The sequence below is a fragment of the Arvicanthis niloticus genome, chromosome 14 (assembly GCF_011762505.2).
Source record: "Arvicanthis niloticus isolate mArvNil1 chromosome 14, mArvNil1.pat.X, whole genome shotgun sequence".
NCBI classification, from domain to species: domain Eukaryota; kingdom Metazoa; phylum Chordata; class Mammalia; order Rodentia; family Muridae; genus Arvicanthis; species Arvicanthis niloticus.
The window spans coordinates 70,988,866-71,011,102 of NC_047671.1; the positions used below are offsets into that span (position 1 = coordinate 70,988,866).

At 42.2% G+C, this 22,237-nt stretch overlaps 1 protein-coding gene across 4 annotated transcripts in view; it reads left to right on the top strand.

Moving 5' to 3' along the window:
- The window catches only part of Ss18 (SS18 subunit of BAF chromatin remodeling complex), a 57,281-nt gene that overhangs the window by 8,052 nt on the left and 26,992 nt on the right, over positions 1-22,237 (top strand). For all 4 annotated transcript variants that reach the window (XM_034517952.2, XM_034517954.2, XM_034517956.2 and 1 more), the window contains 2 exons: positions 3,317-3,401; positions 21,432-21,585. In XM_034517952.2, the coding sequence (XP_034373843.1) occupies positions 3,317-3,401; positions 21,432-21,585 (239 nt within the window). The remainder of the gene's footprint in view (positions 1-3,316; positions 3,402-21,431; positions 21,586-22,237) is intronic.

Below are 22,237 nucleotides of genomic sequence, written 5' to 3' on the forward strand. Positions count from 1 at the left end.
TGTCCATGGTCTGAGTTCAGATTTTCCTATGGGTTTTTGTTGTTATTGTTGATTTTTAAATTCTATGTTAGGCGACTTATATGTAAACTCAGAAGAGAACAAGAAAAATATAAGTAACCAGGTTTTTGTTAATCATTTTCGAGATTTGTTTTGTCTTAGTTTTTTGATGAATATTACTTACTTTTCTTATTGCAGTTTTACTCTAAAGAGCACCTGCTAGCCTGGATTATTGGTATCTGCCTATAGTCCCAACACTCTGGACTTTAAAGCAAGAGGATTACTAATCCAGACAAAGATCTGTCTCAAAATAAAGTGAGATAAAATTGCTGAATTAAAGGCCAGTTTGGTCTATGAAGTTAGTTTTGGGGCCAACCTGAACTCAATTGAGATGCCGCCTCAAACAAATAAAACAACAGAAAGCTAGAAACCACCATTAAACTTGCATTTGTCCATCTTATGTTAGGAAAGGAACTTATAGGCAGTAGGGTGCATTGGCATGGGCTCTCTGTATTGGATGGGGGACTGTTAGTGATGGATGCCAGTGTTCTCCTGGGGTGGCACTAAGGGGTGGGCTGCCCTTGTTAATGTGGGTTGGCATTGAAGTATCTTTGCAACTGTTAGATGGCTTTGCCAAACCAGATGTGTGCATAGACATGGGGCAGAGTGAAGGGACGACTGCTATAAAATACTGCTCAGAAGTCTGGAGGAAGGAGTAAAGGTTTCTCCCTAACCATTCCTGAAACTTCTGAAAATTTAAAATCATTTCAGAAGTTAGATTTGATATTGTGCACAGTTGGGTAAATATCTTGAAAATTTAACTGAGTTAAGGTGTGAGTATAGACACTTAAAGCTGCAAGAGGCTTTCGAGGCCTGCTGTAACTCCTGTTAGACAGTCAGCAAGCATGGGACAAGCAGTAACTTCCTAAGGGCGGATCAGCCTAAGTAAGAGGTTTTGTTATGTCACGAGTAGGCAAAGGCTTCAGGTTGGGCATGTTCACCTGCCATGGGGTAGTTAGTCATGTAGTTAGTTGTGTTCATCTGCTATGGGGTAGTCTTGTAGTTAGTCGTGTTCACCTGCCATGGGGTAGTTAGTCATGTAGTTAGTTGTGTTCATCTGCTATGGGGTAGTTAGTCTTGTAGTTAGTCGTGTTCACTTGCTATGGGTTGGTTAGTCTCACGCTCTCACTTGAGGATTATACCGACATAAGAAAACTCAGAAGAAAGGAGACTTGAAAACGTAGGCTTTTAACTGTGTGTGTCCCAATTAAAGTGTCTGCATGGTCCTGCCAGCTGGCTCAGCAGGTAAAGGCTCCTGCCGTCACCAAGCCTGGCTTTAGTTTGCTCTCCAGGACCCACCTGGTGGAGGGAGAAGTTGTGGTCCTCATATTGCTCCCACCACTGTGGATATAATTTTTAAAAATGGGTGTTTGAGGGCTGGGCATGGTGGTGCATGCCTAAATCCCAGCACTCAGGAGGCAGAGGCCAGAACTTAGGCGGCCCGATCTACAGACTACAGAGTGAGTTCCAGGAGAGCCAGGGCCACAAAAAGAAGCCCTGACTCAAAAAGAGTGAGTTGGGGGTGGAGGGGAGGCTGTTTGGTTATTTTTTTCATCAGTTCAAGGTACTGTTAAGTTCAGATTTGGTGTGTGAGGAGTGGGACTAAAAGTTTAGGTTTCTTATTGAGGGACCCGTGATCAGTAAAGAGCCAGGTTTCTCTTGTTAGAAAAACTGCAGTTGGTTGCTTATAGCAAGGCTAGAGAATTATTTCAGTTTGGATCTGAATTAGAATGCTTCATTTATTTGAATAAAATTTTTTGACATAGCCATTTTAAATTTATAGCTAGTATCTATAATAAATGAGTTTCAGCTTTTGCTATACTCCCAGGCTAGCTTCTCAAGTGCTAGGGCCATAGGCCTTTGCCACCATGCCTGGCCTGAGGAACATGAAGTCTGAAATAGTGGAACGTTTTGGTGTAGGTTTTAAATTTGTATTTATGGGGCTCGCTCTATTCATGTACTGAAACCAAACAGTAATTAGATCACTGCTAGTTTCTGGTTTTATATGAGTTAACTTTAAAAAATTACAAAGTGACTCTAGCTAATTATTAAGCAATATTACCAAAAGTCATTATTCTAGCAATATTTAACCATACAGCCCAAATCTTAAGAATTCGAGTTACAGTTTTAAAGTGAATTATTCTTCTGCCATTTTGTTCATGTCTGCTGTGGCATTTTTAAGTTGATTGATGAGTACCTTGCCCGTTATAGAAGAGGGGTATGACATTAGCTAAAGTCAGCCGTGACAACCGAAGGAGAGGGTGTGTGGATCCTGCCTTGGCTTAAGGTTTTTGTTAAAATGCAAATGGCACAGGAGCACTTGGGAGGCAGAGACAGGTTAATCTCTGAGTTTGGGGCCAGCCTGGTCTAGAGAGTCAGTTCCGCACTGGTCAGGGTTGTCTAATGAGACCCCCCCTACAACACAAGGAGAGCAGAGGGAAGTGTGGGGTGGTGAGCTTGTCATTGGATTCCTGCATTCTGGTTCTTGTAAAACCCACTGTGCTGTGTGTCTGCCACTGGATGTCGGGTATCCCCTTGACCAGCCGAGGAGTCGTGTGTAACTCAGCAGTGTAAACCGTGATTCCTCAGTGGTAAGTGGAGAAGTCAGAGCTGGTACATCATTGTCTCTGTCGGGGTTTCCATTGCTTTGATGAAACACCATGAGCATAAAGTAAGTTGGAGAGGAAGGATTTATTCAGCTTATGCTTCCACATTGCTGTTCAGCACCAAAGGAAGTCAGAACAGGAACTAAAGTGGGCAGGAACCTGGAGCCAGGAGTTGATGCAGTGGCCATGGGAGGTGGGGTGGCCGTGCTGCTTACTGGCTTGCTTCTTATGGCTTGCTTAGCCTGCGATCTTATAAAATCCAGGACCACCAGACCATGGATGGCACCTGCCACAAGTGATCTCTAATTGAGAAAATGCCTTACAGCTGGATCTCATGGAGGCATTTTCTCAACTGAGGCTCCTTCCTTTCTGATGACTCTTAACTCTAGCTTGTGTCAGGTTGACACAAACCCAGCCAGTGCACATAGAAAATAACTTGAACATGCCCAGCATGATTGCTCTGCTCTCTGTTACCTTACATGTATTATGTGTCAGTTGGAATTATTTTGCAAAGGAAATAAGAAAAGTTGAGGTGCTATGATACAAAGGTAACATCTTTCATTAAGCTCTAAAAATAATTACAGTGTTGTTTGTTTTTAAGCAGGTTGAAAGATTTTTTTTTTTTAATACTGGTATTTGTTTTGTTTTAATAGGTATCAGCAGATATTGCACACAAACCTGGTATACCTTGCTACAATAGCAGACTCTAATCAAAATATGCAGTCCCTCTTACCAGCAGTAAGTACCTATACAGCAGTGTGGGTAAATGTCTCTGCAGCTGTGTGATATCATTGAATGCTGTGTCATTTTACTCTTTGATTTGAATGAATTATCCCCAAACCCTCCCTGTTTAGTTTATTTTTAATTACTAAGTAAGTTGCTAATGGGTCTGGGGTATTTCATTTCTGTGTTAACCACTTCCACCAGATCTCTAGCTATCAGGACTGTCGGCCTTCACAGCAAAGTCAGCCCAATACCCAGTGTCTTAGAATGTCCAATCTCTTCTCATCACTTTACTCAGCAAACTTTTGTGTGATCGTCCCAAGGCCAGACAAGATCCGGAGTGGCCTGGCTCTATATCCGACAGTTTATGCTTTTGTATCTACGTCTGTTTGTTAGGGAAACTAAGTCACTCGCTGTGTAGCGTCTCACACTCTGGATTCTGTCTCACAGAATCTATAGATACAACATGTCCCTGCTTCTCATCAAACTGGTACGTAGGTGGGAAGACTCAGCTGGCTCTGAGCTTGTTCTAGGTTTCTTTTGGGTCAAGTCAGGAAGATGTGCTTTCAGGATCCCAGATTCCAAACTAGTCACCTTCTATGCCCAAGACTGGAGCAGTGGCTTTAAGGCGTTTTCTTTCATTTTCGTTTATTTGGGGATTAGGACTCAGGGATCAGTTTGAATGCTTGGACATTGTTATTACATGATATGCATGGTTATTGGGCCCTTTTACTTGACAGAACGGGAATTTTTTTTTTTAAATATTGAGATCTAAGAGATATTTCTACTCCCAGAAATAGTTCTAGTTATTCTATTTTACTGAGACGAAGTCTCCCTATATAGCCTGGTTGGCCCAACATTTGCTGTGTTTACTTCACACCTGCCTCTAAAGGCATGCACCAACATGCTCACCTCAGAAACTGTTTGACTTAGTTTTGATTTTGTGGTTACCGTCTCCTGTCTCCATCCACAAGCTTGCGGTGGATCACTTGCTAGTGTGTGTCCTGGAACATGTGAACCCTGACAGCAGGACCCTTTGACCTTAAGCTACATCCTGCGGGGATAGTTAATTCATTTAGTTTTGAACATGCAATCGTTTGTATGAATATTGCCATAAACTTTATTACCCTTGAGTTGATTTTGCTTACAGTGGGAGAAATTGGCTTGCTTCTGTTCCTGTCCATGTGGCTGCTCCTCTCTCAGTATGCTTGGAAATTACCTTTTTTCATCTGGTTTATCAAGTATTAGTATATGTGTGGACCTGTGTCTGACCTTTGTTCTGTTGGTCTTTGTAAGTAAATTCTATGATCTCATCACACCTGATCATGCAGTTCTTCCTTCTTCCCCACCTCAAGAGTGATGTTTCTGGCTTTCTCTCCCGTCCTGTCTTTGTTTTTCAGTGCCTAGCATCTGTATGGATGTACGGTGCAGTTTGAGTCTTAGTGCGTGGAAGTGCGGTGGAATGTGAGTCTTCGCTTCCAGGCATTGTCTTTAACTGCTAGCATTTTAACTGCTGTGTTTATAGTTGTGTCATTTGTTCCCTGCCAGTCCTGACCCCTCTCTTCTTAGAAGTGATAACACAGGACATCCCTGTCTGGCTCCTGATCTCAGAGGGAGAGATTCAGCTGACCAATAAGTGTGATGTTGGCTGTAGTATTCTATAGAAAACTTTTATGGAAACAATAATTAAACTGTGTATCTCAGGTGAGTTGCACCTAGGTGATCTTGTGCTTTTCTTCTTCAGTCTGTCAGGGTACTTTACATTGGTAAACTGACCAGTAACTCCTGCTTAGTCATTTTCTGTGTCTGACTCACTTGGCCATGGCCTTTGTTTTTTGGTTTTTGGTAGGTATTTTTTTTTTTTTTTTTTTTTTTTTTTTAGATGGGACATCTCATTGTAGCTGTTGGTCTTGAACTTGCTGTGTAGCCCAGGCTGGCCCTGACACTCAGCATTCTGCTTTTGTTCCCGAGGTGCTGGGATTACAGACATGTGCCATTGCTGCCCAGCTGGAATCTTGATTTGTTAGCGTAATTTACTTGTATTGTCTCTTATGACTTTTCTGTCAATCTTGACAGACATAGATGATCTATTTTAAAAATCTTTTTAAATAATCAATTTTTGGCTCTGATTTTTCTGTATTGAAGGATTTTTTTCAGTTTTTTGGACCCAGAACCCCATTACACACACCGCCATCATCATGATGTTATTATTGCAAATAGGTTCTCATGTAGTCTGGGCTGGCCTTAAGCTCACTCTGCACTTGGGTACAAGGCATGAATATGGTACACTGTTGTGTGACAAACATTTTCCAGGGGAGGCACAATGCACATGATACTCACCCAGGTAGGAAACCTATGATAGCAGAGTCTGAATAGCACCACAGGCCAGCTTGGTAAACGAATGAGTTTTACTAGGGTTCTTTACAGGAGCAGAAGTAACTCGAAGACAGTTGCATTACCAAAGCCCACCCCAGCATGGGTGACAGATCACAGAGCTGGGGACCTGGAGCACACTGTGCAGCTGGCAGGCAGCTTACATAGGCTGGAGAGTGCTGTTTCCATGTGACTCAGTTGGTCTGAATCTATTCCAGTTAGCTGGGCTGGTTTCTGCTGCTTCCAGGCAACCCATCTGGTCTGCGTCCTCTTTGCAACTTGTCTCATCTTACAGTTGTCTTTGTAGCTTCTATGCAGCTTTTCCTGAATCTGGCAGGGCGGAGCTTAGTGAATCTGGTCAGTTTCAGGGGCTTCCTGAAGTTGTTTTGAGTTGTTCATCTCCCTGTTTATTAAAGACCTTCCCTGCAGGGTGGCGTGTGTCAATCTAGGAGGAATATACAACATACTCATACATGAATTCAGGTAAAACACTCATATACATGAAGTGAATGAATAAGAAAATATGTGATATTTTATGAGAAGCGAATGTGGTAAATTTGAGCACAGAAATTATTTTGGTGCTGTAAATCTCTAGTCTAGAATCTCATCTGTTGCTAAATCCTAAATGCTTTTCTTTGCATTTGTTCTCAAAGTTTACATTTTCCTTTATAGTTCAATTAGTACAGAATAATTTATCCATATATTGTCACATCTAATTATTAGCTGATAATACATCTAATGTATTAATTTGCCGTTACATGATTTAAAATGGGAAAAAGACATTTCAGACTCATTTACCTGGACTCACCATCCCACAATTGGTTTGACTCATAAATTTCATGTCTCCATAGCTATTTGGTATATTTAATTATTACAAAATAAAATTTTGCCTAATATTCATCAAAGGTGAAAATAGAGTGGTCTGTTCTTTTTTATGGTGGTGAGGGAGTTAAGCTCACAAAGAAGGAGGTAGGAGTTTAGGAAGAGTAGAAGCGAGTGTATCATTAATAGAGTCAACAGAACGTTTGAGTAATTAAAAATCATCTAGACACCTGGTGTGGTGGTGGGGGTTCAAGTCCAGCCTAGTCTACCTCCAGGACAGCTAGGACTCTGTAGAGAGACCTCAGAAAGCAAATACAAAGTCATTCAGAAGGTAAAGCGTTGTTTTGGAGTGCTTCAGGGGGAGGACGGATCCGAGATGGCTGCAGTAAGAGAATGGCAGCACTGTAGATGGGTCACGGCTATCACACCTGAACCCCAGCACTCGGGAGAAACTGGAGTTCAAGGCTAGCCTGGGTACATGAAGTCCTGTCTTGTCTCTCCTGGATTGTCTGTATGTCCTCTCACATATACAGTGGACAGTTAAATGGTTTTTAAGATTATGGGAGACCAACATAATTAATATGTTTCAAATTTTTATTTATTAAGTTTTCATGGGGAAAATGGTCTGTCTTACTAGTTCATCTGAAGTCCATAATATCGAGAGTTTCAGTATTGGAAAAGCCTCTTGGATATCATATAGTCTTAGTGTTTTTAGCCTTGGCCACATCTCAGAATCATCCAGAAAAGAAAATTACTTACCACTACTAGTAAATTGTCTGGGGGTGAGGACCTGTTACTGTCTTTTGAAGGCCTAGCTTGATTCTCAGGGCAGGAAGGGTTGAGAACCTTGTGTGTCCATGCTTCCTGAATGAAGCATTCAGTGATATTATGGTATATTAGATGATCAGAAAAATGAATGCATGTTCTTGCAGTATCAGCTCCCCTTGATGAGGTAAGGTATGAGTCGTTTACATAGCCTGAGAGAGAATACTATGCAATATTATTATGACGATTAAATGTGAATCCCTGGTGTTTAAGCATTTCAGAGGTAATGAGTAAATATTGATGGGTGATGGTGATGAAGGTAAAGGGGAAGGCAGTGTGCAACTGGAGCCTTCCTGGGACAAAAGGCATCGGATTCAGAAGCATTTGTGGTAGATAGGATGCAGTTGCTCTACTGAGTATGTACAGATACTTGTTAAACTAGTGGATAGTCATTTGCAATTACATAAAAGCACGTTTCCATCTCAGAAGGCTGCTGCCAGTTAAGTGTCCTGTTTTTCACTTAATTCAGATTTTAAATAGTTCAACTTCAGCCACTTAGAGTCATTAACTTTTAATTTTATTAAGGGTAATTGTAATTGTGAATGACTTGTATGCAAAGACTAAAAGGCTGGTCTGTGAGTAAAAATTGATTTAGAGTAGCTAGTTCTATATTTTAGACAAACTTTCATTTTAGTTGATATTACATTTAAGACCCCGAAAAAAAACTTTGGTGATAATTAATGGCTTTTCTTTTTTTTTAAAAAAAGCTTAATTGAGCAAAATTAGCAAAATTGAGCTTTAGTTTTTAAGTTTAATGAGTGTTCCAACAGAGCATGATTTAAGGCTCTTCATGACTAAAATTTAATATAGCTACTTTAATAAGTATAATAAGTAAAATAAAAGAACATGTGGTAGAACATTGTGAACATTGCAGTGTGTGTGTGTGTGTGTGTGTGTGTTGCTGTGTCACATTTATTGATCTGCTCATTCCCTCTGCCATTGTGTAATGAATCCAGGGTCAGCACTCTCTGGTGACAACACGGTGCCTGCACTTGCTTTTGTGTCTGTGTGTGTATTTGTGCATTGCATGTGGGTACATGCCAGGCTGCATATGTGGTGGTCTGGACAACCTTGGGTATGAGTCCTCTAGGTTGTCTGGCCTGTGAGTTTCTGGGGATCCTCCCATCTCTGTCTCCCAGCTCCACGTGAGACAGACAGCTGGGATTACAGATGCCCACGCTATGCATTCACTCTCATTTGAGTTCTGTGCTTCATGCTGGCCTGGCACTCTTACTTGGCCCTGCCTTCCCCCAGCATCTCTACCTTGCTGTTTAATTTGGCATTTAAATGAAAGGCTCACATTCTTGTCTGAAGTTATGGAACAGAGCCCTAAGTATGAATATTAGGACAGTCATGGTGTCTGTTGATAAAACAGTATTTTTTCTGACATAGCTGTTCTTTGACTTACTGATTTCTCTTTTGAAATTATGCATGTTGTGTGTGCATCTTTAAGTACGGGTGCTCATGGAGCCCACAGAGGGTGTTGGATTGCCTAGACCTGGGGCTGTAGGTCTTTATAAGATTCCTAACATGAGTGAGACCTGAACTTGGTCCCTCTGCAAGAACAGCAGTCTTAACCGCTGAGCCATCTCTTTCACTCACTCCTGTTACCTTTTAATTTTACCTTTTTGAGTGCTCAGCTTGTGACATTAATGTACATGCACTCTTGTGCTTATCAGCGCACACAGTTCTTCAGGGAAGATTCATTTATGTTCATACTTTCCTGTGTTCTTGACTTCAGTTTCTCCCTAGAAATAGATGGTTTCCAAATAAGGAGTTTCTTGCCTGAGTGTGAGACAGGAATCTAGCCTCCATTAGGCACAACTATTTGCATGTTCTACAGGCCTTTCAACAGCATGAAAAACAGACAAGACCCTTGTTTGTGACTGTTGTGCGACAAACTTCCTGGGGGCTGAGGGGTGCAGCACACACATCTGTTCACTCCAGAAAGGGAGCCCATGACAGACCAAAGTACAGGTTCCACCAAAGTCCTCTGTGGTGAACCAGTGTGTTTTCTTGGAGTTACTTATGGGAATGTGGGTGGGTGGGGTTCCTTACAGGAGCAGAAATGACTCAGAATACCTGGATCACTGAAGCCTACCCCAGTGTGGGTAACAGCTCACAAAAGCTGGGGGACCTGGAGCACACTGCACAGCCTGCAGACAGCTCAACAGGTTACAGAGTGTTCTTTCCAGGCGCTCGGTTGTTCTGAGCCTCTTGTAAGCAGCTCAACTGTTCTGTTGGTGGTGATCTTTTGTTGTTGTTGTTGTTGTTGTTATTGTTTTTGTTTTATTTTAATGGAGTTGGCTAGTCTCTGCTACCTTGAGGCTGAGTCTTGACCCTTCAAGTTCTGTGTGTTGTCTCAGTCTTCTCTACAGCCTGGCTGTTTTGAGAGTGACTCTTCCTAGTCTTCACTGCTCAAAAACTCTTGGGGAGGAGTACACATTAGATTCAGTACAGATTAAAGCATCAACATGTATCTGATCTTTTGGGGAAGAGTTTTTGTTTTGTTTGTTAGCATAAAAAAGAAAAAACACTGTAGAAAGATTGATTTTATTCCTTCAAAATTGTAAACCAAAGTACATGCCTTAAATGTTTATACATAAATATGTTTTATATGGAACAATATGTACTATTTTAGAAATGCTGTGTGTATTAAAAGTACATTCATTTCAAGTTGTAGATGAGATTACTGGCTCTGCTCAGTTGGAGACTGCTCTGCAAGCAAGTTGTCCTGTGTTTGTGGACACTGATCTCTCTGTGCATGTGTTTTTTTATATGTTAATATCACAGGCAACATTTTACTGATATACTGCTGATTTTTTTCAGATCTATTTGAGGGAAACAAAAATATGATGTCTCCTGGACTTTATCTATTAAATTCAGAAGCCTTTGCAATTGAATCGAGATATGTAAAGAAATTGGCTATATCTTTCTGTGAATAGTATGTGTGTGTGAGAGGTGTGAGAGAAACACACACAGAGAGAGAGAGAGAGAGAGAGAGAGAGAGAGAGAGAGAGAGAGAGAGCGAGAGAGAGAGAGAGAGAGAGAGAGAGAGAGAGAGAGAGGAGAGATGTTGGCATAGGTATAAAAAGTAGTGAAAGTACCTTCTAATGGAATATAAAGATTGTCCCTTTGACTTTAATTGGAAAGACTGTTTCAGTATTCCAACAGTAAGAAATGAATAACTTACTGTTTTTTTAACTATATACATGTGTGTTGTGTGTGACATATACATATGTTCGAGCTTGTGTGTGGAGGCCTGAGGTTGACTTCCGACATTTTCCTCAGTTGCTCTAGGTGTTATTTTTTGTGGTGGGTGTCTTACACAAGCTGGTCCTTCCTGGTTTGGTTAGGCCGATAGGCCAGCCAGCTCCAGGGATCTGCCACCACTCACTCCCAAGATTTACATGGGTGCTGGAGATCTCAAGTCAGGTCTCCATGTTTGTGTGACCCTCAGTTTACAACTGAATCAGCTCCACAGCACCACCACCTCTTAATATTTGTATAAGTACAACACAAAAGAATTCATAGAAAGCTGTCTGCTGAAGCATTGCTTACATTAATAAAACCATTAAACAGAAGCAAGTATCAGTATCGAGGATGTGTTAAATCAGTAGAGCTGTTTAGTAGAGTTTTATGCTTGGATAAGGTTAACTTGTACAATAATGAAGAATGTGTATAGTAGAATTTTTAAAATTACAGAATAGTACTGCCCCAGTTTTAAAAATTCAACATATATTTATTTAAGTCTGTTGTAATTTTGTTTCAAGAAATGTATATGCTAAGCTTTTAGATTTTCTAATTGTATTTATCACATTTATAAATGCATCACTTTTGTAATTTAAGCAAATTGATACAGATGTAGAAATAATATAAAAAATGAATATAAATGTGCTAGTTATTTTTGTTGCTGTGACAGAATACCTGAGCAAACACCTTATGGATTAAAGATTTGCTTTGGCAACAAGTTTTCAGAAAAAGGAGTCTGGCCAGCTGGCTGCACTGCCTTTCCAGCAAGATAGAACATGGTGGAAGAAGGCATGGAAGGAAGCTGTTCACCTCCTGACAACTGGGAAACCAAGAGAATTATCAGGGAGGGGACTGGGCCACGGTAGACCTTTCACAGGCATGACCCCAGTAACCAGCTCCTTCCAGCTAGTTCTCTTAGTCCCTTGCTTCAGTGCTTCCAACAGTCTACCCAAAATGTAAATCTGTCAGTGGTTTAAAGTTGGTTGGTTAGAAATCTCATGATGTGATGGTTTCAGGAAGGAATTCCAGAGACACCCAAAAGTATGCTTTGCATTTTCCTGGGCTCCACTTGGGGAGTCAAGTTGACCTTCGGGACAAACTGCCACACACACAGACTCTTTGATTTCCCTTATGTATGGTATACCTGTAGCTTGCTGGCTGAGCATTTAATGGTCTCCTGTTCACAAGGCCGTGAGTTAGATTCCAGCATTTGCATATAAAGTCGTCTGCATCCTTAAGTACTTGGTCCTGGAGAGGTGGCACAGTGGGTGAGAAAGTTTGCTGTGTAAGCATGGGCCTTAACTACCCCTATTGCTGTGATAAAAACACCACAACCAAGGCAACTCATAAAAGAGCTTATTAGGGCATGCAGTTGCTGAGGACTAGAGTCCATGGTTGGGAGTATGGCAGCAGGCGGGCGGGCTCTGGAACAGTAGCTGAGAACTCACAGCAGAGAAAACTAACTGGGGTGGCATGGACTTTTGATGCCTAAAGCTCACCCCAGTGACACACCTCCTCCAGGAAGGTCACACCTAAAGCTTATTCCAGTGACACACCTCCTCCAGGAAGGTCACACCTAATTATTCCCTGCTCACCAACTGGAACAGACATTCTAGTGTATGGGCTGGGGTCCTTGTCATTCAAACTGAAGACTTGCCTTTGGATTGTATCACCCACATAAAAAGCTGGACGTGACCATGTGCGCATGTGTAACCCACAGGCTGTCGGAGGAGGTGCAGATTGGCAGCCAGCCAAGCTCAGGTGTAGTGATACAACCATTATGTTTCCCCTCATCAGTGTCCTTTGCCCATTTTGTTTGTTCTGAAGCATATTCTAGAAAATTTCTCTTCTCAGAATGGTAATGCATTTGCTTTCTTATTTAAAATTTAGTGATGGTGATGCCTGTTACTCCAACACTTAGGAGGCTCACTTAGGTCAATCACAGGTTCCAGGACAACCTGGGCTACAATAGTAGCCTCAGTTTCAGTTTAATGAATTGAGAATGACTGTTCAGTGATTAGTATGTTGGAGTTGGAAGAACTTGGGTTGTCAGTTTGTTGTGTAGGAAATACTTGCTTTTTTAATGTCACTGAGTTGATTGGGAACCTGGTACTAAAACCGGGGAGTGTCCAGGTAGTAGACTAAGCTCAGAGCCCCCCCCCCCCCCACAGGCTTGAGGCCCAGGGAGTCTGGAGAATGGCACCCTGCAAATAGATTGGGGACATTAGCTATGGAAGGCCACCCAGGCAGGTCTTGAGGTTAGCCCTGAGGTTAACTAGCTTTCTTTCTAGTCAAGGGGTTAAGATGATTCAGTTTTGAGAATTAATTGGTGACACTTATCCTGCAGAAATTCAATACTGGTCATGGTGGCATCCTTAGATTTCTTGTGAGAATGCGTGACCTTCCTAAGAGGTCAAGAGGAGACTTTCCTAAGCTGTTTAAGATAGATGTGTGTGGATATATGATATGATGAATATATGTATACACATGTATACATTCATCACATGTGTGGTGTGTGTGTGTTCACTTTTGAGAGACTAAATTAGGGCCAGAAAGTAGGCAAGCGTGCCATTGGTAAGACTGCATACCTCAGTGCATGGCTGACCAAGGTTCTTGTGTCTGTCTATAGCTTTTATCAGCTTTAGGCAGGTGTTAGTTTTGATTCTTATGTTTCTGTGTCATTTTAGTGCCTCCTTGTGGGAGCTTTATTAATGCCAGTTATACTACAAATGAGCAAGCCAAGGATTTTGTTTGTAGTGCTGTTTGTATCCTAAAAGAGATATTGAAGGTAATTTGATACAATGGTATATAATTTTATGGAAAACTACAAAAATTTCAAGTTCATTAGTTAATTGAAAATATATCGTTTATAATATTGGATTAGTGATTAGTACTTTTGAAGTATCAGTGAATAAAACAGCCAGAAATCCCCACTCTCTTGGGTGTCTTCCATTGGCCAGGGCAGGCAGTAAAAGATGGTGTCGGGTGTTGAGAGATGGTGGGCTGTGGCAAGGGAAGGCAGAGAGCAGGAGCCGGGTACTGGGGCTACAGGTTGGGAGGTGCATGGTAAGGAGGCATGTCAACAGACAGTCGCTTCATGGACTCTGCTAAGGACCTGGGTTTTTCCTCTGAAAGTTGAGAAGTTGTTCTAACAGGACCCTGTGCAGACTCTGGAGACTCTGGTACAGAATCAGGAGGCAGCTGTGAAACCAGAGATGTGGCAGTAGTCAGACCAGGATGGAAGTCCAGGAGGTGGCAATCGTGGGCACATCCCAGGTTATAGTAGAGGCCAGAGGATGGGCAGAGTATGTAACCAGTCGGGATGAGAGCGAGGCGTTGGGGTGGCCCCACCATTTTCAGGGTGGAATTGGCTTCCTGAGACTTGAGCATGGGAGATGATGGAGCCTTTGCATCTGGGATTTCCAGGAGAGTTGAAGGAATGGTGGGGTGGGAAGAGGGCTGGTTTAAGAGTGCTGCGAGCATGCTCAGGGCCCTGGCAGACGCTCAGGGAAAGCCCTCAAATCTAGGTTTCATAATCATTTCTCAAATATTTATCAAGTAGATACTGGATGACTGGAGGCCCCAACAATTAGCAAATAATATACTCGTGGCCCTCACCCTCGTTTAGCCTACTGCATAGTGTTGATAGACAGTGAGCACCGACACACATGGCAGTTAGAAGTGAGCTAAGCAGTGCAGCAGAGGTGTCTGGGACGTTGAGCATAGACAGTGGGGCCAGCTATTTTCATGCCAGGAAAGGGAGCAAGTACAGTAACCTTTTACATGTCATTCATACACGGTAAAGCCATCCTTTGAAGGGTATAGGTGACTTTACTACTAGTCAGAACAATGCTCTCATCCCCAGAGTTTCCAGTGTCCCTTTCTTGGCTAGTTTTTAATTCTTTGACCTTTTTGTAATTGACTGTAGGAGTTTTTAAAAATAAGAACTGAACCACAAACCCAGACCTCAATGCTGGGCTTCAAACCCAGGGCCCTGTAAGTCTTTGTTATCTGTATTTCTCTCACATGCTTTTTACTTTGAAATTTGCCATGGTCTGCTTGAAACGCCATTGGATGAATAGTTCTCGGATGTTAAAGTTCACTTTCCTATATCAAGGTTATAAAGGTATGCCTGCATTTCCTTAAAAGTTTATCCAACAGCTGGGGATGTGGCTTAGCTGACCAGCATGCATGAGGTCCCTAGGTCGAGTTTTTAGTAGGGACGAAAAGAAAAGTTTATTCCCGTATCACAGTTATTGGAAAGTGTTAATTGCCCACTGAACGCCACTCGCTGTTTTCTTACTGTACCTGTGAGTTCCCCGGTACAGCCAACATCTAGGCTCTCTTTCTGGTTTGTCTGTCTGTGCTTGCACCATGTGTTTATTATTGTATGTTGTAGTTAGCCTTCGTGGTTTTTAGTAATTGTTCTTAAGATTGCCCTGGGTATCCCAAATCCTTCACATGTCCATGTAGACGGTGGGATGATTTTGTGACTTTTTAGGACAAGTGCTTCACGTCACCTGTAGGTTGCAATTAGGGAAACCTGTTGAGAGCCGCTCTGTCAATGTTGAAACCTGCACTGCCAAAAGCCTTGGGGGCTAAACTGTTAGAGCCCGCACTGCCCCAAGCTGCTCAGGTCCTCGGGTCGGGGTTCAGCAAGAGAGAGAGTGAGGACGGACTCGAAGAATGGAGACCAGACAGAGTGTGATTCAATCCCGTTTATTCTTCAATCTCTCTTCCTAGTCCAAGTCCTAAGTCCCTAGTTCCTAGTCCCTAGTGCCTCCAAGTTCCAAGTTTCGTCTTCCAAGTGTTAAGTGGCTAATGTCTAATTCCAAGTTCTTCCTCCAAGTGCCAAGTGCCTAATACCTAATGCCTAATAACTGACTCCAAGTTGTACTCAATCAACTCTTCTGTCTGCCTCTCGCCTTTTATGTGTCTCACTTCTAAGCCAGCTTCTAAGTCACGCCTTTAATCATGCCCTTAGGCCTTGTCTCTAAATCAGATCTCTAAGTCATGCCCTTAAGTCACACACCTTTAAGTCTCACACACCCAAGGGAAAATCCTGGGTATCTAAAGCAAGATGTTATCAGAGTGTGCTCAGCTGTTGTAGGCTATTGTAATCAAATCTCTTGTCAGGGTATATGGCTCAAGATGGCTGCAAGGATGATAGCCGCCTTCTATCGGCTCCCCACAGAAACCCATTATCCTTAAGCCTTGAGCAAAGGTGCCAGTCTTTGTTCTCAACAGTGTTCTCTTTGGAGATTATGAACATCTCTTCTCACAATAAATCCTGTCAGGTCGTGATGTATTCATGTACTCTACATGTGTGCTGTTGTGCATCTCTGAGGAGACAGTGATGTGTTTTCCTTCCCTAGTCTTTTGTTGTTGCTTTTTTCTAGTTTACTTCTGACATTAATTTGCTTGTTGGTTTATTTTACTGAGTATCAGTGTTAGTCTAGTCTTTGTCTATTTCTTAGCTTCGGGGGCAAGAGTGGTTTATTTCACTAGTAAGATGGTGTTGGTTGTAAAGGTTTTGTAAGTTTTATTTGGTTGTGAATGCTTCTCTTGTTCTGTGGAAGCCATGGTGTGCTGTGGGATCAGAGGACACTGTGGAGGTTTTCTCTCCTAACTTAAATGGGTTCTTGGGGTCACACGCTGGTCGTCAGACTTGTGTTATGGGGCTCAAGCACCCTTAGTTGTGAGCCACCTGGCCAGGTCCACCATTCCTGTCCTTAATTGGTGAAGGCCATTATGTGCAAGTATTAACTTTATCAGACACTTTCCCTTCATGAGAATTCTGTCGACTTCACTTTGATGACTCAGTGCACTGTGTCATCTCCACAGGTCATTGTACTGACCTGCATCCCTGGAGGGACGTCCACTGCTTATGATGCTCTAGACTTAGTTTGCCCCTGTTTTTGCTCCGTGGTTTTTAGTGTCTGAAAACATGTCCTGTAATTTTTCTTCCTGAACTATCTTGGTCAGGGAGTAATGGGCTCATAACGAATTGGAACCTGCTCCCCTTAGTTTTGATTTCTAAAAGGTTACATATGAATTTCTATTTTTTCTTTTTATTCCTAAGTGATTTAGACATGAGACCACAATAAAAGCTCATGAGGTGATTTCTTCAGGAAAGGTTTTAAATCATGGATTAGGTGCTTTTTGTTTATTTGTTTTGTTTGGTTTTGCTTTTGATTTTTCAAGGTAGTTTCTCTGTGTAGCCCTGGCTGTTCTAGAACTAGCTCTGTGGACCAGGTGGCTGAATTCGGAGATCCACATCCCAAGTGTGCTTGGATCAGGTTGTTTTTTTTTTTTTTTTTTTTTTTTAATAGAGAAATTTTCGCATTTACCTCCATTCTTTCTTCCTTTCTTGGTGCTGGGACAGTCCAGGGCCTGCCAAGTGGTAGTTGCCCTAGTGCTGAGGTGCTGCCCCTCAGGAGTTGCCCCACCCCTCAGGAGCTGCATTATCCCACCCCTTAGGAGCTACCCCACCCTTCAGACTTTCTGTTTTCCTGTCACTTTTCTTAAGCTAAATATTTCACGTGCCCTGTCTACTTCATCTGATTATCAGAAGCCTTGTTTAAACTCATTCTGAATGGTCTCTGGCTGTCCCTTTCTCTGGCTTCCTCTCTTGTCTTAGTGCTCTCTGCTTTTGCTTCACGGATCTCTGAGGTTGTGTTATGAAGTGTGTATGCGCTTTGGTTTGCAGCCCTCGCTGTTGAGTGTGTGTTTCATCTTGGAGCACAGCTCTCCTTTCCCTTATGCTTAGAGCCCAGTGCTTTCGACGCTGTGCTGCTGAGCTGCTCCCGGGCTGCAGTATGTCATTGTTATTTTGAATGCTGGTAGTAATGTTCTTTTTATTGATGTATTCATTCATTCATTCATTCATTCATTTCTTCCACATTTGCCCAAATATATGTTCTTGTATAGTTACTTGCTTTTTAAAAGATTTATTTAATTTCTTTGCGTTTAATTTCTTTTGCTTGTTTGAAAATCTGCCTGCGTGTCTGTGCGTCATGTGTGTACCTGTTGCCTGCAGAGGTGAGAAGTTGTTGGTCTTCTGGAGCTGGAATTTCAGGTTGTGAGCTGCTCTTTAGCTGCTGGGGACTGAACTCTTGGGAAGAGCAGCCGGTGCTCTGGATTCTTCAGCCTTGTCTGCAGACTCTGAGTTTTTGGTGAACCTCTTTTAACCAGTTCTATCGTTTGCTTACCTTAAAGAATTTTTATTTCATCCTCAAGTTGGAGAGAGTATTTTATCTTAGTCTAGAGTCTGGGAAAGCTTGTTGACTTTCTGTGTGTTGTCTTACCACTTTAAAGGAATCGTTTATTAGCTTTGGAAAACTCTGAGCCAGTGGTGTCCACATACATTGCTGGGTTTTAGCGTGCATTCTCTAACTTCAGTTAGGTGTTGTATTTGCTTTGTATTTCTCTTTCAGGGCTGGGCCTCCAACCTTGGGCTGTGTGCAGACTAAAGTGGCTTCTCACCAGTTGTGTCCCAGCCAGCCGTGTTGTGTCTTTGCTGGTGTTTTCTCTTTCATCTCTGTATTGTTTTCATAAATTATCTCCAGTCCTGTTTGTTGTTTCTATTTTTTGCACTCTTAATTTCAGTGATTTTATTTTCTGAATCCCTTAGAAGATTTCTAGGACTTGATAGACATTTTCTGTTTTCCTGGCGCCTCTACACTTCCAACCGTTCTTGATAGTATCAAGCATGGTTATTTTCTTTCTTTCTTTCTTTTTATTTTTTCATTTTTTTATTGGATATTTTATTTACACTTCAGATGCCTTCCCCTTTCCCCATTCCCCCCCCCCTTAGAAAACCCCTATCCCATGCCCCCTTTTCCTTTTTGCATTTATATACTTTTTAAAAAAATGTTAATCAAAGGCTTTATAAGTTTGGTAAGCATGGTTATTTTTGAGTGCTTTCCGTGTGTTTGTTATGTATAGGATGGAGGAGGTTGTTCAGGTATAAAGAGGCTTGTTGCCAAGCTGACAGTGTGAATTTGATCCCCAGGACCCACATAGTGAAAAGAGAAAACCAGCTCCCTCAAACTGCCTTCTGACAGTGACCCCCATCCCCAACATACACATAATAAAACTTTTTAAAATTAATGTTACTCTTATTTGTCTATCTTTTTGGATTGAAAGAAGATGCGTGTAACAGTCACTATGTTTGCACTGTAAGGCACACAGTGACCCTTTAGCATGCACACAGTTGCGCACCGTTTACCACTGTGTCGTTTCAAAACCATGAAACCTCGAATCTGCAGCTGGATAGCTGGCTCAGTGTCTAAAAGCATGAGCTGTTTTTATGGAAGTCCTGGGTTCAGTTCCCAGCCTGAAGGTGGCCTACAGCATCTATAACTGCAATCCCAAAGGATCCAGTGCTGCACTCTGGCATCCTTGGGTACTAGGCAGGCATGTGGTGCACATAAATACATACAGGTAAAATACCCATACATTAAAAAAAATTAATAAATGAAAAAACCCTCATCTGGCACCATAGAATCTTGATTTTCCCTTCTCCTCCTCACTGGGCAACAACTAGGCTTCTCTCTGTCTCTGCTTTTGCCTGTCCTGCACATCTGTAACACGAGTCATGTAATGGCCTCTTCTGTGCAGCCTTTCTCCTTTGCTGACCTTCAGGCATCCCTATAACCATGCTTCTTTTTGGCCAAATAGTACCCCACCCACTGTATGATCATCCATGTTTTATCTAGTCACTGGCTTACAGGGGTTACATGTTTTTTACTGGGGTTCTTCTGCGGGATCCCTGAGTGAGTGCTTTATCTACAGGTTGTGATGTGCAAGACTGTGTGCTTTCAGATCTAGAAAATGTACAGGAGTTGGAATTGCCAGATTCAGTGCTGCTTCCGTGTTAAGCTTGCTGAGTGGTGCCGTTTGCCATGGTACCTACACCTTTATTACATCCCCGCCAGGATGTGTGGGTTTCTGTCCCTCTACAATTTGCTGTTTCGTCTAGGTTTTACTTTGATATTGTTACAGTTATCCTGCTGCTGTTGGACATTTACTTCCTGTTTTCACAATGCCCTGTGATTTTAGCAGTCAGGCATCGTGGTTGAGCGTCAGCAGTACACATCTGTGTGTTTTCTTCCAAAGGGAGCCATTTGCCTTTGGTGTGGAAATACCCAGAGATTACCGTCAGTTTAGTGAGGCTGAGGTTAGAAGTGCTAAGGCCGGTCTATTAAGTTTGACATTAGTCTGAGAAGAGATTGTATCCTCTCCAGCGAGCCCCCGTTCTTCCTGAGAGCCCCTCTGACTTGTGGGCCTGCACCAGCAGTCAGTCACCTTCCAGCCATCTGCTTCACTGTCACCTCCTGGCTGCTGTCCCTGCTTCTCGTGGTTCTTCTCCTGATCTTTTATACTTAAATTTTCTTTTTTTCTGGTTGTCAAAGATTCCAAAGAACTCCAGCTTCCTACTGGGGCTCACCCTGTGTACAACACAGTCAGAGAAAAGGCCGGTGTGTGGGTTTGCATTTGACCCTTTCTGGAGGGGTAGCCTTCAGTTCCTCCACCAGAACTTGCCTTATGGAGCCTTCGGATTGTTTCTTGTTTTGTTTGCTTGTTTGGTATTCCCAGGACTTTATAGCTCTCATTAGCAGGAGAGTTAGTTTGTTATACCTTGTAATGATGGCAGTGAGTCAGGATGAACTAGAGATTGAATTATAGTCAGGTTTGGAGGTGAGGTATGTAATTAAAAGTAAAATGTGCAATTTAGTGGGGTTTCTTTTTTTTTTAAAGAAAGAAATCAAAACTAAATTGTTAAGTATATAAAGATACAAGTTAGACAAAGATCTGAGGATGAGATTTAAAAATTCTAAAGGCTAGTGATTTACTGGATTTACGAATAAAGATGTTAAAAGTTGTTTTTTTTTTTTTCCCCTAAGTGGTGTTGGCTAAAGAACGGTGTGTCTGTCTGCTGTGTGCTGCTGTGTTCACATCTGGAAAGCCACATAGTAACTAGAGGTGGTAAATGTAAGGAACCATTGAACCAGACATTACCATAAAGTCTGGAAGGAAAGGGCAGGACAGATGTGTGGATTATAATTGAGTGTGTGTGTGTGTGTGTGTGTGAGTGTGTGTCCCTTCACTCTTTTGTGAACTCTCAGGGTTAGTGAGTTGTTTTCATTAGGATTGTCAAAGGTGTGCTTTAGAGGGCCCTGTCTGTGTACCCTTGGAGGCCATCGTAACATTCCCAGCCTATAGTCGTGACTTGCGGCACAGAAACGTTGAGCCAAGCTGTTGACTCCTGTTTTAAAGCACTCTTCCAGTGCCTGCCCACTCTCTAAGTATGAAAGACAGTGCTCTCTGTGACTTCTTGCTCCCTTTACGTATTTTGCTGCTGTTATCCCCTTTGCAGGTAAATATTTACCATTAGTAAATATACAAATATCATCATAAGGAAGGACAACTTAGTTTTTTAAATGTAATTTAAATAACAACAATAGACACATTAGAGATCATAAAGAAATAAATGGAAAGTCTGTATAGCCTGTTAGAAAATTCCTTTCCCTGTGAGATTTTATAAGTTAAAATGCGCTTTAACTGTAGTCTGCTTTCCAAGGCACTTGACGTTATAAGGGATATTTAATATATTAATAAATGCATCATTAAAATGCACTGGAAGACACTGAAATGCATTTATTGTTTTGTTTATATTCAGTTTAGTAATATAGACAGCAGCGATACCATATGAATCTTTCATACACTATTCTGCCGCTTCTCTTGTTTGACTAAGCTGTCTTCTTTCAGCCGCCCACACAGAATCTGCCTATGGGTCCTGGAGGGATGAGTCAGAGTGGCCCTCCGCCCCCTCCCCGGTCTCACAGCATGCCTTCAGATGGAATGGTGGGTGGGGGCCCTCCTGCACCACACATGCAGAACCAGATGAACGGCCAGATGCCTGGTAAGTTTTTCTCCTCTAAGACATTAACACCAGAGTTGCTTAGCAACTGAAACGACATGGGGGCTCCAGGGATACTAGATTGTTGATGACAAAACTGCTTTGAATGCCCCCGAGTCCACGCTCTCTGCGAGTTTGTTAGCTGCAGAGCTACGTGCCCTGTATTCAGTGTTTATCAGGGCTGCCCTTGGGCTTTGATGGAGCTGACACACAGCGTTCCTCTGATGAACAGAACTGGCTAAATTTAGTCTGTTTGAAACTATGCAATGCAGTCGGCTTCAGAAGCTTTTGGGGGTGAGCTGGGGAAGGGATTGTGCCATGGCTTAAGAATTAAAACCTGTTCATGAAGAAGTACCATAATGTTTATTTACCTGAAGATATATTGATCTCAGAAGTAGGGATACTGCACAGACCACATGGGGACAGGAACAGAATTGTCCCTGAAGTGCCTAGGGTAGTCAGTATTTCCTTGCAGATATTTCTGAAGCCAAATTTTGATTCTTATTAGTACATAGGTTTATAGAGTATGATAGATATGGAAGTTGATTTAGAAGCAGTATTAGAAGCTGAAGACTGACGTAAGCTTTCTTACACACAGTCCTTCCCTTTACCTGTCGAGCTGTAACATCAGTATAACAGTGACCTTCTTAGGCCA